Source organism: Balaenoptera physalus, assembly GCF_965194825.1.
Source record: "Balaenoptera physalus genome assembly, chromosome: 3".
Lineage (NCBI taxonomy): Eukaryota > Metazoa > Chordata > Mammalia > Artiodactyla > Balaenopteridae > Balaenoptera > Balaenoptera physalus.
This window is the reverse complement of record NC_138890.1, coordinates 52,668,734-52,685,601: the sequence shown is the minus strand read 5'-3', so window position 1 is coordinate 52,685,601 and position 16,868 is coordinate 52,668,734. Positions and strand designations below refer to the sequence as shown.

General features: G+C 38.2%; 1 protein-coding gene across 8 annotated transcripts in view; it reads left to right on the top strand.

Moving 5' to 3' along the window:
* Positions 1-16,868, top strand: part of FBXO38 (F-box protein 38) — a 52,623-nt gene that overhangs the window by 31,539 nt on the left and 4,216 nt on the right. For 2 of the 8 annotated variants that reach the window (XM_082454057.1, XM_082454058.1), the window contains exons 13-18: positions 3,578-3,697; positions 5,134-5,313; positions 6,888-7,658; positions 12,694-12,794; positions 13,014-13,116; positions 15,979-16,145. In XM_082454057.1, the coding sequence (XP_082310183.1) occupies positions 3,578-3,697; positions 5,134-5,313; positions 6,888-7,658; positions 12,694-12,794; positions 13,014-13,116; positions 15,979-16,145 (1,442 nt within the window). The remainder of the gene's footprint in view (positions 1-3,577; positions 3,698-5,133; positions 5,314-6,887; positions 7,659-12,693; positions 12,795-13,013; positions 13,117-15,978; positions 16,146-16,868) is intronic. The other 6 variants (XM_082454063.1, XM_082454061.1, XM_082454059.1 and 3 more) reach the window with 6 other exon arrangements.

Genomic DNA, 16,868 nt, shown 5'->3' with positions numbered 1-16,868 from the left:
TTTCTGTTTAGGGGCAAATACTTGTCAACCGCTGAATAGTTATTCCTGATACTAGAAATTGTTGCATGCAAATTATTTTATTAAACGTCAATGACTTCTTTATTTTATAATGGTTAATGAAGGCTATAAATTTAGAATCAGGTTTTATATAAAAGAGACCAGTTAATATATTTGTAAAAATAGCTCAAATCCATTAAGGTTTATGATTATATTTGGTAACAGGATTTTTTTTACAACTGAAATAACATTTCTCCTGAACAGAATATTTGGTAAACATTGATATTTGATTAAAAGATAGCTTACATCGTTTCTGTAAGTTAAAATTGTTCTGAAAAAGATGTACTGCCCAATGATAAAATATTTTGAAATAAAGAAAAAAAAAATCAAAACCAAGAATCACTTGCCTTTTCCCTAGCCCAAGGGTAGCATCATCTCATTTAATTACCAGAGACATCTATTGAGACATTATCCTTTCTTTGCACCTACCTGCACTCCCCAACATCGAGTCCTTTAGCAAGTCTTGTTGACTGTCTCTAAAACATCTCCCCAATCCATCTACGTTCTCCTTCTCATTGTACCAGACCTTTTTTACCTAAATGTTTTAACAGCTTTCAAAGTAAAATTAGTTCTTAGAGCAGCCAGGGCAGTTTTTAAAAAACATGTACCAGACAGTGTTACTCCCTTTCTTAAAACTTTCCAGTAGCTTCACACTGCTTTAGAAAAAGATCCAGTTTCTTGATTTGGCCCATAAAGTGCTACATGATCTGGCTTGTCCTCACCTTGTGCTACTCCCCACCTCCCACACCATGCATGAATGTGCCAAGCTGTCACCAACTGATGCCTCTTCCTAGAATGTCCCTCCCTCCATCTTTGCATGACTGGCTTCTTCTTGATATTCAGGTCTTAGCTTAAATGTTAATCTCAGAGCTGTCTTTCCTTACCACCTTAATCTTTTTTTTTTTTTTCAATTGAGGTATAATTGACAGTGTTTGTATATATTGCAAAATGATCACAGTAAGGATGTCTAGTAAACATCCATCACCATACATAGTTACAAAGTTTTTTTCTTATGATTAGAAATTTTAAGATCTGCTCTTAGCAACTTTCAAATATGCAATACGGTATTAATAACTATAGTCACAATGCTGTACATTATATTCCCATGACTTATATTTATTTTGTAACTATAAATTTGTACCTTTTGATCACCTTACCACTTTGTCACCAATTCATTCTGTTATATCATCCTCTTTTAATTTTGTTACATAAGATATTATTTTCTGATGTTTTCATTATTGTTGATTAAACATTTTTTTTCCTTCCTCAACTGGAATAAGCTCCATGAAAATAGAGATATTGAATGTCACCACTGTTTCTTAGCACCTAGGAACAGTAACACATTGTAGTAGGCGCTAAATAAATATCCAAATGAATGAATACAATTAAAGAAGTTAAGTTTAAAATAACCTTGAGATATTATATTAAATATTTCCACAGGTTATTGTGGCAACCTAAAAAGCAATTACTCAACAGCTTTGGAAAACCTTTTCACGTAGATATAAGAATGTACTTCTGTTCCAGTGGTTCCCTCTGCCTATAAGAAGCAATTCTAAGCTTTTCACAATCTGGGACCCAGACTACCTTTTTAGCTTTCTTTTCTCTTTCATACACTCATCTCAACACAAACTCTTGTTCTTTTTATCACTGGCCTACTTACTCTTCTGGAAAATGTAACGTGCTTCCTAGTATATATGAAATGTCACCCCATCTCAGTGAAACCTTCCCTGTTGAACAGGAGAATTAACTGCTGTTTTTTTGTCCATGTTCCCCTTACTTGGACTGTTCTAGCCCTTAATGAGTATATTCTGACCTTATTCTGTGTGTCTGACATTTCTGCTCGAAGGTGTGCATTCTCTGAGAGCAGGGACTATAAATTTCCCATCTATTCATCGTCCCTGTATTGTAGCAGGCTCTGGAAACAGACCTCATTTCAAATCCTAGCAAATTACTAACCTTTCTAAGCCTCAGTTTCCTCAACTGCAAAAATGAGGCTAGTAGTAGTACCCTCATAAGATTGCTATAAGAAATAAATATGGTAATGTATATAAGAGCACTTAGCATAGAGCCGGACATAGAGTATGTACACATTAATTACTAGCCGCTGTTCATAATCACTGTTGAATGAAAGAAGCGAATTGATTGGCTTTTATCGTGTAATGTTTCTGAACAAGGTGAGTTCTCTTTTTGGCCCTAAATAAAGTGTAGTTATTGAGGGCTAGGGCTGGGCAAAAATTTGGGATGGGAGGCTAAACATGAGGGGGAATGTACTGTTGTGTATGTATATTTAAGACCAAAGCAAACCCCACTGTCCCCCTGAAATCTCAGACTTCTCTGCTGTATATTCCAGCGGCATTTATCTGAGTGGTATCTTTCTGGCTTACTCATATTTTTATCTTGTTTCTTTGTTGACTGTATGAATTTGTCCTGTCTACTTACAAATTCAGTAGATTCTTTAGTTCTTTCAGGAACAGGATATTGTTTTCTTCTGTGTTGGTTCATTCATTTCATTCAGATGGTTGGTTGATTTCCCAGCAGTAGTGTTGAGCACCCGTAGGCGTTGAGTGGTGCACAGGGTAAGCACAGTCTGCCGCCCTCTGGGTCCTGGCTGAGCTATAAATGTAAAGGACAGTATTGGTATCGTCCTGACTGAAACTGGGACCGGGTACCCAAGCTTAGGTGTAGGTAGTGAGAGGGTACTGGGTTGAATACTGACTTGAGGGATTTGGATTTAATCTTGTAAACAGCTGGCGAAGCCAGGAATTATTTTATTTAGGATCCTCGTAGAAAAGTGACCGTTGTATCTTAAGAAGATGTAGTAAAGTGATCGAAGCTTATCAGTCTGATACTGTTCACTGTGCTTGTCATCTGGAAAAATATAAACGTTCCCATTCACTGATAGGCACTAATAACCCTAGTGAAGACTTAGATGCAAATAAAACATTTGAGTGATATTAAAATGTTAAATATGTACTTACTGTGTTTAATAATCCTTGCCACACATTAGCCAAAAATGATGCAGTCTCTAGAGAGCAGGAAAAGAAATACGCAATTTGAGCTTGGCTGCTCAATGAATGCATCCTGATTCAGCTGGCAGATATTACAAGACTAATTGCTTACAAGATGATCGTAAGGTCTTCCAGTAGCTGGCTCTCACTGCCATCAGGCAAATAGCTTAGAGGGAGACAAACAGTTGCCTCATACAGCCATCCCTGGTAACATCTTCAGGAATGAACAGGTGCTTTCTTCTTTCAGCTGTGCCTTTCTCCCTGCTTTCATCTTAAAATGATGGACTTTCTCTACCAAGTGATCCTTTCCCATCTGTGAGCTCCCCTCCTGTAGAATTGGACACTCCTTATTGATGTCGATATAATGAAGCACAATTACATGATATTCTTTCTGAATGGGCCTAATGATCATGAGGCTGTTCATTTCTCAAGGGTGCCACAGTTTTGCCTGCCATTGTGGTTGTTTTAGACATCTCCTGGTTTTACTTTGACTGTGATTATTTTTGTTTAAGCACTGAACGAGATGGAAGACATGGTTCAAGAAGATGGAGAGGTGACGGCTGAGAGTGAACATGAGGCTCCAGCTCACAGTCAGGCAGTTATTCCTGTGGACGTCGACGAGGAACAAGCAGGTAAGTGTGTGACTTCCCACATTCATGGTTCTGAAAACTAGGGCCTGACTCTAATGAACAAAGTAAAACACTGAGAATGATTATTTTTTTCAACATTACAGCTAATGATGTGTTACATGCTGCTTATTTTTGACAAGGCCTGTATTACATTTTGATGTTCTTCTTGCTGTGCATGTGTATACGTATCTCATTAAAGTTTGGTTTTGATTTTTTTGTAACTGTGGCAGCAACTCCTCTTTCTATATTGGTGTACACACGTGCATATTTGTGCGTGTGTGTGTGTGTGTGTAGAGAAAGAAAGCACTCAAATTATAGCTAGGAAAATAAACAACCTGATTAAATATTCTGCTTGTCCTCTCCCTTCATTTTGATGGGGAGAAGGAGCAGTGGAGAGGTTGATTTGATTTAATAAACAGACCAAGATCTAGTCTCAGTTTGCCATTGGGTCACTTATGGCAGGCTAAGAGTCATATAGTACATAAAGATTACCTAATGTAATCTTTCATCTTTACAGATGGGGAAACTAATATTCTTTCAAAAGTTTGAATGATTGACTCAAGACCACTCAGCTATTGATCAAAGGACAGAATTGAAATGAGAACTCAAGTTTTCTCACTCCTGGTCTGTTCAAATGCTACCTTGTCTTTGAATTGAACATATTCTTTAACTGCTCTTGTTTTAAGTGTCTTACAGATGCAGTCACTTATTCAACAAATATTTATTGAGTGCCTACTCTGTGCCAGGCATTGTACAATGTGACAGGAAAAAGACAGGGAAGGTTCCTTGGAGCTTATATTTTATTGATGGAGCAGATATCAGTCACTTGTCCGAGAAAAGTGGGTTGTAAGAGCTGAAGGTTTACAATGTGTAATGCCAAGTAGATAAAACATTTTTGACATAAATGTAATCAAATAAGCAAACTGTAACATGCATCTAGCCTTTCAAGAACATGTCTGTGACATCCAATGCATTAGACCTATACTTAATTAAAGAATGCAGAGTTCTCACCAGTCCCATAGGTGTCAGAGGCTCATCTTCATTTGCTTTGCTTTCATTCATACATTTGCAGAATTAGGAAAATATCTAGCCTATTTTTAAAATGATTATTATGACTCTTATTTTGATTATTTTTAGGATGATTATGTGACTCTTTCAAACAGTGAAGATCCTGAAGGGAGATGCCATATGCTCTTCTACTTTAATTTTCCTTTAGAGATATATAATGTTGGGTGGTATATTAATCATACTTAATGTTTACTTTAGAATTAAAGTGTTTTCACAGAGTCTCATCCAAGTATATGCTCATTAAAATGAGTGATCAGGGAAGCTGCATAGAGCCAAAGCATCTCTGTGAGCCCACATCCCTGGAAACAGTACTTTGAGTGAGACCCTTCGTCGGGCAAAAAGTGACTGTTAGGCCTGTGCTCTTTTTTTAGGACCCAGCGGTCTTCAGCGTGTAGTAAAACCAACCCCAATTACTGTCCATGACTCAGAGAGTGACGATGAGGAAGACAGTCTAGAACTCCAAGAAGTCTGGATTCCTAAGAATGGTGCCCGGCGTTTCTCTGAGCGTGAAGAAAAAACCGGAGAGTCTGTACAGTCCAGGGAATTATCAGGTGAGAGACTGTGTCTTACTCTGACCTGTTAGTGAGAGTCACCATGAGAACAGACACACTGGCCTTTATATAATGGTGTCCCTGCCACAGCTTGTGGTGCAGTTAACATATCCTTACAAAACGTGACAGGAGGCAAGAAAGGCAGCAGCCCAAGCAAGAGAGGAAAATCTGGGTGGTGCTATCAAGGGCAGGTGCAGCACAATAAAAATATTGTGGAATTGGGGCTCAGGGAAGAGAAGATGTGAGGATTGTCAGTCCCACAGTGGAGACTTTAGGAAGTTGTGGCATCAGAGTATCAGGGATTAGCAAGGGGCCTGTGCCTCACATAAAAGATGACAACTGAGTCATCCAGAGCAGTGAAAAACAACCATTCCCCAGTTGGTAATCTGTCCAGTTGTGTTTAGCGAATGTTGGTGGCTAGTTTGGTGCTTGAGGAAGTCCTAAAGTATGTTCTTACAATCCCTTATCTCCCTTTAAATCCAGTCAACAACCTTCTGCCATTTGCCTCACCAAGAAACTGTAATTCTCTTAACTTTTAGGTTTATACTTCTTTCCTTGTCTTCCCTTCTGTTTCCCAGAACCATATGCTTACCACTTTCTGCAAAGGATGAGGTTTTGTAAAATTGTCTACTTATTTTTCCTTGGGTACCCTACTCATTAATGTATCTGAATGTTTAGTATACATTTGTATACCTGTAACACTGAACCTGAAATATATACACACTTCAGTGTATGGTAAGCTCAGTTCTTTAGACTTGGAATAACTTACTAACCACTGACTGATTACTCAATTCTCATTTTATTCCTTTTAAGAAATTCAGATATCTCTATACTGTGATTGAAAGAGCTTTAATGGACACTGAAATTTAGGAAAAGTAATGTGACCAGCTGACTAACCTGTTGTTTCCTAGAAAGTTTAGTTTCTGAATTTAGAAACCAGATCTTCTGTCAGCCAGACAAAACCTTATTTAAGTATTCCTTTGTATATTCATTGAGGCTTACTGTGCCCCAGGTACTGTGTTAGGTGCTGTGAGGGGTGAGATGAATAAGTCTTGATATCTCTCTCTCTCTTTCTCTCTCTCTCTGTGTCCCTCTCTCTCACTGTCTCTCTGTCTCTCTCTCTCTGTAGTCTGGCTGAAGAGTCAGGTCAGAAACATAGATAACAATATTACAGGGCATATACTGCACTTGCTTTGGGGTGGGGTGCAGAAGAGATTGGACAGAGGTCCAAAGCAGAAGGACTGATGAGAGTAAAGGCTCCAAGGTAATAAGGCAGGGGTATATTCAAAGAAAAGTTTGGACTGGGGTGTAGAATGTTTATAGAGAAGACAAGAATGGAAAGTTAGTTTTCAGTTAGGTCACAGTAAGCCTTGAAGGCTGAGCTAAGGAGTATTGACCAGGTAGGCACTAGGGAGCCATAGAGAACTTTTGAGCAGCTGAGTGATGTGGTCACCATTTATACTTTAGGAAAATTAGTGTACATTGTTTCCTGTTCCAGATTTACTCTTGCCTTTTGTCCAGAATTTGTACTGAAATCTTTTCTTTTCCTCGGGCCATTCTTCTTTTTCTGTAAGCAGTAAGTGGAAAAGGCAAGACTCCACTTCGAAAGAGGTACAACTCCCATCAGATGGGCCAGTCGAAGCAGTTTCCCCTCGAGGAAAGCAGCTGTGAGAAAGGCTGTCAGGTCACCAGTGAGCAGATCAAAGCCGATATGAAAGCAGCTAGGGATATTCCTGAAAAGAAAAAAAACAAGGATGTTTATCCCAGCTGCAGCAGCACCACCGCCAGCACAGTGGGGAACTCCAGCTCGCACAGCGCTGCTTCTCAAAGCCCCGACTTTGTAAGGACGGTGAACAGCAGCGGCTCTTCCGAGCCTAGCCCTGCAGAAGTGGATGTGTCCAGGCAGTGTGTCTGCTCCCCCGGTGGGTCAGAGGACTCTGAGGCCGTGGAGGAGGGAGATGCAGAGAGTTCTGTCTGCCCCAGATGCTGCTGTCGCAGGCCCCAGGAATCCCAAAGGAGAACTAGCAGGTGTTCTGATGAGGAACGTCCTTCAACCAGCCGAGCCTGTGTTGTGAATGGCCCGGATGGTACGAGATCCGCCTTTTCCTTTAGGACTCTGCCACCAGGGGGGTCTTCAGGCCCAGCACATGATGAGAGGACTAATGGGAGTGGCTCTGGGGCTACAGGTGAGGACAGGAGGGGGAGCTCCCAGCCTGAGAGCTGTGACGTGCAGTCTAATGAAGACTACCCTCGGAGGCCCCTAACAAGGGCCAGGAGCAGACTCTCCCATGTACCGCTGGTATCTGAGTCAGGTATGACAACGCTGCCAGGATTAGCTACTGCAGGTTAGGACTTGAGAAGGGCATTTGCTCCTTCCATAAGTTTTCTTACATAAAGCCAGTTGGGCAAATTGATTTCTACGTTGGGGTTCCGTGCTCATACAGATTTTGAGCTCACTTTCAGCGATGGGGTGGGGGTGGGGAGCGGGTGGCATGTAAAACAGCTTGTAAAATACCAGCCAGGAGAGGCGCAGAGAGTTAAGCTTCCGAGAAGAGTGCGACTGTGTGTGTGTACTGACCTTAAACGTGGTGCCAGTCCCACGTCTCACTCCCAGTATGTAAACTCTGCTCCCGTCCCACACTGCAGAGGCTTAACTCCTAGTGCAGTTTTAAAACCTTAGCCGAAAGGTAAGGACTGGAAGTCGCTGGGCCTGGGGGAGCCCGGCGTGCAGGTGCCCCCTCCCCACCCCACCCCGCCCCGCCTCTGTAGCCTTGAGTAATTTTCCCAAAGGCTAGTTTTGCTGCCAGTAGGCTTGCCAGGAGAAAAGCAGGTAAGTAAGTACTCTAGCTGAGAATCATTTTGGTGAAGATATCCTCAAGACACATATATGTATATAATTTCATTAATAACATTTAGGTGTATGCCGAGGCATGGGGTTTGGCGGGGTACGCACATTCCTTAATTATAATCCTGTTTATATTTCTGATCTTATTTTTAAATAATCTCTCCTGCCTTTATTAAGTCATGAATACCTGTCAATGAATAATAATACATTTTATTTTCTCTAAGCCTTACTCAATTTAAAAATCTTAAAATCAGCACCCAGTACATAGAGTGCCTTTTTATCTACTATTGCAATAAATAGAGCTGATTGAATCATGTGGAGCTAAACTAACAAAAACAAGCTTTCATAAGATAAATAGGAGATATTAATTAATTATGTGCTAATTATCATAGTAGCCTAAGCTCATATTAAAGTATATGAGTTTTATTTGCAGATTTTATTATGCTTTGCAAACATCAGTTCTGCCGTGATGAAAATACTTTTCCCAGCTTGAATTTTATATGGTTTATCTCTTTCTTTATACATAACATAGCATTTACCATTTTAACCGTTTTGAAGTATATAGTTCATTGGCATTAGGTACCTTCACATTGTTGTGGGACCATCACCACTATCTATCTCAACTTTTTCATCTTCCCACACTTAAAGTCTGTATCCATTAAACAGAAACACCTCATTATGACACCCTTTGTTGTGTGGTTTTTCATATTTGTTAAGTCAGATCTACATGTTTACTTTTGTGATTTCATTATTTTTATGCTGTGGAAAGCCTTCCCTACACCTGGCTCAGATAACTGTTCACATCTTCTCATTCTTTTATTCATTTATTTGTTTATCTTAGTTTAGTTCTTTATCTTAATCTCTGGGAACTAATTTTATTTTTTATTACAAATTGTCACCAAGTTGTCTCAATACTATTTATTGACATCCATCCGTATGTCATTTTGAAATGCTCTTTTATCATGTACTTTGACCATACTGTGGTTTATCTCTGGGCATGCTGTCCTGTTCCAGTGTTCTGTCCTCTTTCATTACTCTTTTGCAAAATTTCCTTGGCTAGACATGCACTTATCATTTATTTTTATAGTTTTATTTTATAATAATTTTGTCAAGTTCCAGAAACAAATCTTTGTGTTTTGTTTGCAATTCCTTTACATTGATTGACTGAAAAGATAAGTGTCATTTTTACAGCTTTGAGTCTTCCTATTTAGGGACTATTTTGTCTTAATGTGTCTTGGTAAAGTTTTATAGTTGTTACTGTTTTGGTGGGTTTTGTTTTGTTTTTGTTTTTAACGTGGGTCCTTCACATTAACCATATTAGGGGGAGGGGGGTTAACTTCTTCTTTGCCTTATGTTCTGCTATTCCCTTTGTCATTTTCTTCTGACTTGTTTCATGACCAGAACCTTTTCTTAGGTTAAATAATTTACTAGAATTTTTTTAAAAAATTCATTTATGTAGTGCTTTTTACTTTTTAAGGTTAATTATATCTGTTGTCTTAATGATTTTTTTTTCCAATTTGAGAAGACTTCTAATGTATGTAGCTAATGTGTATATATATGGTAGGTAAATTACTTGCTAATATTTTAAAACACAATACAAATGTCCATTTACTTTCAATAACAACTTTTCTGGAGAAATGTCAAACTGCTGATTTTTAAATTATCCAGGTCTCTTTTGGAAAGAAGAACAAGTTATTTGGGTGGCTTTCAACTTGTTATTTTTAACCTAGCATGTTTTTGATATCTGTTGGCCATTCTGCTTTAAAAGTTTTAAGGAGGTAAATCCAAACTAATAAAGGAACAAACTTGATTGTTATGGATTTTTTTTTAATCCCTTCAAAGAAAATATTTGAATTTTTAATTTGGTTTTTGATTTACGGCCTTACGTAGTGTTAAAACCGTGTTAGAAGTAGTTATTTGTCTTGTGATTTCCTGTTTGGGGAATAAATGCCTGTAAGTTGTTCTTTTTACCCTTATTGTATAATACTTTATAAAATAAATATCACAAAAATAACGGATTGTCGAAGAATAGCACTTAAGATGAATATGATATGGTTCTCATGAATACTGACCTCTTTCCTTGACACCCCATGACTGGATTGGTCTGCTTTTCTGTGTTTCTGTAGCATCTTGCTAATGTCAACTACACCGTGTGTTGTAATTCCGTGTTTTAATGTCTATTTTTCCAATAGACTGTGAGCTCCATGAGGTCAGGGACAGTGTCTGCTTGTTCACCATTATATTCCCAGCTTCTAGCACAATGTCTTACACTGTATGGGGCTCAGTGAATAATTGTGAACTTAATAAGTGGTAGGAGCCATCATATGAGGTATGTTGATGCTGGTGGATGTATGAAATCATTAAGGATTGTCCCTAAACAAAGATTTACTGTCCCTAATAAACAGAGGGAGACATAAGAAAATAACAAACACAATGAACTCTGTTTTCTTTTTACATTGGGAAGCATTTGTTTTTCAAGATTATCTACATATAAAGTGTGGCTCAGTCTTATAAACTTTTCTTAGAAAACAAACTGCCAGTTTGGGTACTCAGGAGACCAGGAAATTTAACTTTGAACCCCATATTCTGATCAGTTAAGGAGTAGGGGAGGGAAGCAGTCCATGAAGGTGAGAGGTTGAAAATTGGAGCGTAGAAGGAGAATGCTAATAGAAGATTCTTATTTGAACACTGTGATGAAGGAATGGACACAGACCTGTTTTTGTTTGTCTTCATTTTGTGGTACTGGGAGAGGGAACCAGGACCTATTATTGGTTGTAACAGGAGTATGAATTTTGGCTCTTGTATGAAATGGTGGCTGCTGTTAGAAGATTCCTTGTCAGTGAAGATAGATTGTTCGTGAAGCTCCTTCAGGAATACTGTGGAAGGTGGCCTTCAGTGGGTCACCTAGATCAGTAGTTTTCTCTTCCAGAAACCCAGTGTTTTGCTTGGGTTCAGGGTCCTTGGAGGAAGTTTGATGGATAAAACTCTTGGGCTCCCTTTTAGGCTTCAACCAAATTAGCTGCTTTCAATTGTTTTATAATAAGATTTCACAAAGATTTCGAATGGTGGAGGAAAGGGTTCTGGTGTATTGAAAAAAAGAAAAAAACAACAAACACTTGAACTAGATCTCTATAGAGTCCCTGTCTAACTCCAAGCCTTTGGGAATTTGCAATATTTGTACCTCGTTTCCCTATCTTTCTTTGTAATCTTTCATGTTTGAAGTGAGAGTGTTAACCAAGTGGTAACCCTGTAATCTAGTAGTAGTAGCAGTGCGCAGTATGGTGGGATTTAATTCGTAAAGGTCAACCTTTTTTCATTCAATATATGCTCTGCTACAGAGTGACTCTCAAAATGAAGACAGTGACTTTTAGTGTCTTGTCTTGGAATATATATGTGCTTGTTAAGTTTTTGAGGTGAATTTAGAACTTGTATTTAAATAATATCAACATAATATTTGTTTTTATAATAAACTATAACGTTTTAGAACAGTACTAGTAAATGAATTAGGGCCATACTAGGCAGGGTTTGGCAGATAAATGATTGCAGGTTTTCTAGCATACTGATAAATACATTGGCAAACTGTTCTCTCTTCCCATGTCTCAGTTTACTTATTTGTAAAATAAAGAGAATAATCTATCTCAGAGGGCTGGTAAAAGGATTAAATTAGTTAATACGAGTAAAACCCTGAGAGCAGTGCCTGATACACAGTAAGCACTCAGTAAATATTTGCTGTTATTGTTATTACATTGACGTATCTATGATGCATTCATTCATTCAGTGAATGTTGAGTGCCAGTTCATTCAATAAATGTTCATTTTAGCTCATTGCTAGCGGCTGACATTGATACGAAGATGAAATGACAATGATGTTGTCTTCAAGGAGCTTTTAGTTTAAATGGAGAAATAAAACAGACATACAGGGAATTACAGAACCACATATGATGTTTGGGGATACAAGTGACTTACTAGAATAGGTGGCATTTAAGCTGGACCTTTCAGGGATGGGTAGTATTTCAAAAAGTAAAGTCAGGAAAGGTATTCTGGGCAGAAAAAGCTAAAACAATTAATGGCTTCAGAGGCATTGGCAATGGGAGATGACTAGGATATGGTATGGAATAAAATTGAGAACATTTGGGGCTAAAGCATAGCTCCAAATGTCAGGCATTGAAATGTATTCACTAAGCAGTAGTAGTCAATGCTTTTAAGTTGTTTAGCAGGAAAGCGGTGAGTTTAATCTACCAGTAGTAGTTAGGATGGGTTGAGTGCCTGGAGACGAGAATGTTGATTAGACTGTTGGAATGGGCCAGGTGTGAAGAGCGCAGTGTTACGTTTGATGTTGATATGTTTGAGACAACGGAAGGTGATCTTGTTTTGGAAAAGGCAATTGGAAATGGCAGTCTGACTGTATTCCTTTGGGAACCAAGTAGTAGAATTGAGAGTTTCCTTGGTGGAGTTTATACATATGCAGTTGAATGTGCTCTCTTTGAAGGAAAGACAGCAAGGCTAAAATTTGGATTTTCCTCTCGCCTTTTTTAGAGGTTGCCAAAACAAAGCCACGTCATGCCATGAAGCGGAAGCGGACAGCAGATAAGTCCACCAGTACCAGTGATCCTGTGATTGAGGATGACCATGTGCAGGTGAAGGAGAAAATCCTTGCTTATCTTTTGGTCCAGCCAAGTTCCTGAATAATGTAAAGGAACTGAAGTTCCCATCTACATAGTTTCTTTGCCCTAAAGAGAAGAGACTGGTAGTAGTTGCTTCTCACTTGTGCCAGTGAAAACACTTAAGCTTTAAAAAAAAAAAAAGAAAGAACGAAAGTACAGGAAGATACATCTTTTAAATTTTTCTTCTTGTAGGTCCTTGTATTAAAATCCAAAAATCTTGTTGGAGTCACTATGACCAACTGTGGAATCACAGATCTAGTGCTGAAAGACTGTCCCAAGATGATGTTTATCCATGGTATGTATTTAGGCCCATGTCATATAAGAGCATCATGATTGAGTTTAAAGAATTAAAGTCTCATAAATACTACAGTAACATTACTATATTACTTTTTCAAAAGAATCATTATTAGATTTTTCTATTTCTGTCCTCATTCTGTAGTTCTCAACTAATTATTCAATCGTATTTACAAGGGACCACGTGCAGAGACTTGGTTCATCTTTTAATATATAGCCTCTCCTCCAGTTTCCTCCAAATGATAATTACAACCTGATCTGACAGAGGTTAAGTTAACAGCATATATGGGCTTTGGAGTCAAGTAGACCTCACCTTGAATCCTGTCTTTGCCATTTTCTAGCTGTGTGATGTTGGACATGTTTTATGTGTGTTTTGGGAGGAGGGGGGAATAGTGACTGAGCTGTAAGTGCTTAACAGCTCTGGATTTGATTGATATCATCAATCATAACCTCAATTCATGGCACATTATCCTTAGTCCAAGCCCCACTTTTCTTTTCAGTCCCATTTGTCCCTCATTGCCAGTCCCATCGGCTCCCATCATCTGTAGTCAGGTATTTAATATATGTCCTTTCAGTCTATCTTTCATGTCTTTTTTTATAGACATATTTGTCTCTGAACAAATAATAGGTATTATTTTGTGTGAGTTTTTAAAATTTTAGATACATAATATGTCTCATACATGATCTGTTTATTTTTCCATTATTATTCAAATTTATATTTTTGATACCTATCCATATAAAATTATGAAGAACTGACTTGTTCCTTGCCTTGTGCAGTTTATATGTATTCTGCATTCATTTTTTTCAGTGTGTGAAGTATACATAATTTTACTTACCTTATAAAGCATTTGTGAAGGTTAAATGGAGTGATTGATACATGCACACACGTGTGTATATGTGGATGTATGTACCTACACATAAACACAGTAGAGGGTCTGACCTCTAGTAAAAGCCTAGTAAATGTTCATTTGTATTAGTATGGCAAAAAAATATTTAGGGGCTTTCTATTTTTTGCACTTCTCCAATACTGGTAGTAAATAAAACAAGGAAATCCTTACCAAACATTTTGTCATAAACTAGGAAAATCCCAAAAAGGAGAGATAAAACTGAAATTTAAGCACTACCTCTCTCTTGAATTCTAGAAGACTCCAGACATGGGGACCCCAAACCCCGTGTTCACCCTTACAAGGTGGTACTTTATTTCATGTTGAAGTGTCCCCCTAAAATGGAACGGGGTTCCTTCAAAAGCTGAGAGATCATAGCAGCAGCAGAGCCCAGACTAGCATAAGAGCTTTCAGTGTGTCAGCACTCTACTCTCCGAGGTCTGAGACTCTACCTTCGGACTCTGCTGGTTGACTTCTCATTCCTGTCTCTATTCTGAGCTCTCTGAGAATCTGACTGGTTTTCACCTCTGCACTTGACTTTGATGATTCTCTCTATATCTTCTCTAACATTAGTGGTGGATCACATGGCCTCAGGCCCAATCTTTTCTCCTTAAACCAAATTTTTTAGCTCAGCTTATTGTGGGACAGAAGAGCTTAGATAAGAAGCTCAGTCCCTAGACACCCACTGATGGATGGGTTGTCTGTTAACGGTGGATGAGATGACTAAATGAGATGAGAACTGACCTTAGCCAAGTCTGGTTTTACAGCAGGGAACCATTGAACCCTTATCGCCATCTAGTCCTCTCTTCCCTCTTTTCCTGTCCCCAACACTGCTTCCTCTTCCTCCTGCCATGTCACAAGGAGAAAATGAGTCTGAAAGGCATAAGACTTGGTCAGTGTTCAAACATCAAAATTACAGGGCTAGATTGCTCAGTAAGATGATGACATTTGGATCAAGGATGTTACAGAACATGTCTTTATGAAATGTTAAAAAGATCAGGCATGTTGGCCTTATGGATAGAATATCTTTGATCTGATTCTGTCTCTTGAGTTGGACCAGGTTGAAATCTATGGTAAAAACTGGATCAGATTGAAATGTGAGATTAAAAAAAAGGAAGGGGATATTTTTCTGAAGTTGGTATACTGTTGTAGTTAAATGTGTCTGTTATATCACAATTACTTTTCTCTATAACCTCAATATTTTGTATGTTAAACGGGAAGAATATTTAATCATGTTTCAGACCAGCACCTTCAACAGAACTTTTTGCAATGATGGAAATGTTCCATATCTGTACTGTTCGATATGGTAACCACTGGCTACTTGTGACTGTTGAACGTTTGAACTGTGACTAGTGTGTGAGGAACTAAATTGTTAATTTTATTACATTTCAGTTAATTTAAATTTAAATAGCTACAGGTGGCTAGTGGCTACCACATTGGACTGTACAACTTTAGACCAAAGTATCCAAATATTTCTGGGTCTTTTTTTTAAGGTTCTGGTTTTATACTTGAGGTAAGAATTAAAATCAACACTGCTCATTTCCTGTGGGTGAATGTAAGATAACATATGTGAATTATCCCAGGAACCATTACCCATAAAATTGTATAATTCAGTAGTTGCTGTCATTCATTCTCTTCAATATGTATTTCCTAAACAGTTCCTATATTTAGGCAACTCATTCTCTGGAATTTGAATTTCTTGCCAGTAACATCTTAGATAGGAAAAGGTATCTCCCTTCTAGCATGAGGGTGACTGCCTTCTTTTGAATAGGACAGAATCATATTTTCAAGTCATTTTGATGACTGTCAGTTGTCCTTTGCACTAGTACTTGACCTATGTCAAAGATGTTTACATCTGCAGTATTTTATGCTAATAAAAGGTATGCCAGTCCTCCAAAGAGGATTCCAAATAGGGTATACGTTGCTCTATTATTTTGTATAAATTATTTGTAGAGCTTACCATTGTTTTCATTTTGTAGCTACCAGGTGCAGGGTACTGAAACATTTAAAAGTAGAAAATGCACCAATTGTAAACCGATTTGACTATGCACAATGCAAGAAACTGAATATGGATCAGGTACTAGACCAGATACTAAGGATGCCTCCTGAGAGAAACCGTATCATATACCTACGCCCCATGCAGCAGGTAACGAGCTCTGCTTCTTTTTGGTGATCACATATTGCAGTGATATTTTTATTTTAGTGTTCAGCCTTTTTGAAATTGGCTTTTATTCATTTGCTGAACCCACAGTAATGATTCTTTAGATTCTACAGAGCTTTTTAACCAGCCTAGACTACCTTGCCAACCTTCTTCATCAGTGCTTCTCTGATAGATTTTGTGGGCTTTTAGCAAGTTATATGATGAGGGAAGTTGTTATACAGCAAGTTTTATACTTATTAAAAGTTGCCTGTGGTGAAGAGCACAGACTCTGGTTTCAGACTTCCTGGTTCCAGTTCTGGTTCACTGACCTGTAGCAGATTACTTAACTTCTATGTCTTAGTTTCTTCATCTCTAAAATTAGAAGAATAAAAACCTGCCGTTACTGTGATGGTTAAATTAATACATGTTAAGTGCTAGAACAGTTGCTGGCATGTACTAAGCAATCATATGATAGTTGCTGTTACCATTATCATCATTATTATTAGAGTAAACTTTTTATAGTATCTATGAGATGATGGCTGTTAGCTGAACCTATTGTGGTAAACATTTCACAATATATGTAAATCAAACCACCATGCTGAAGATATGGCATGTATATACAATGGAATATTACTCAGCCATAAAAAGAAACAAAATTGAGTTATTTGTAGTGAGGTGGATGGACCTCTGTCATACAGAGTGAAGTAAGTCAGAAAGAGAAAAACAAAT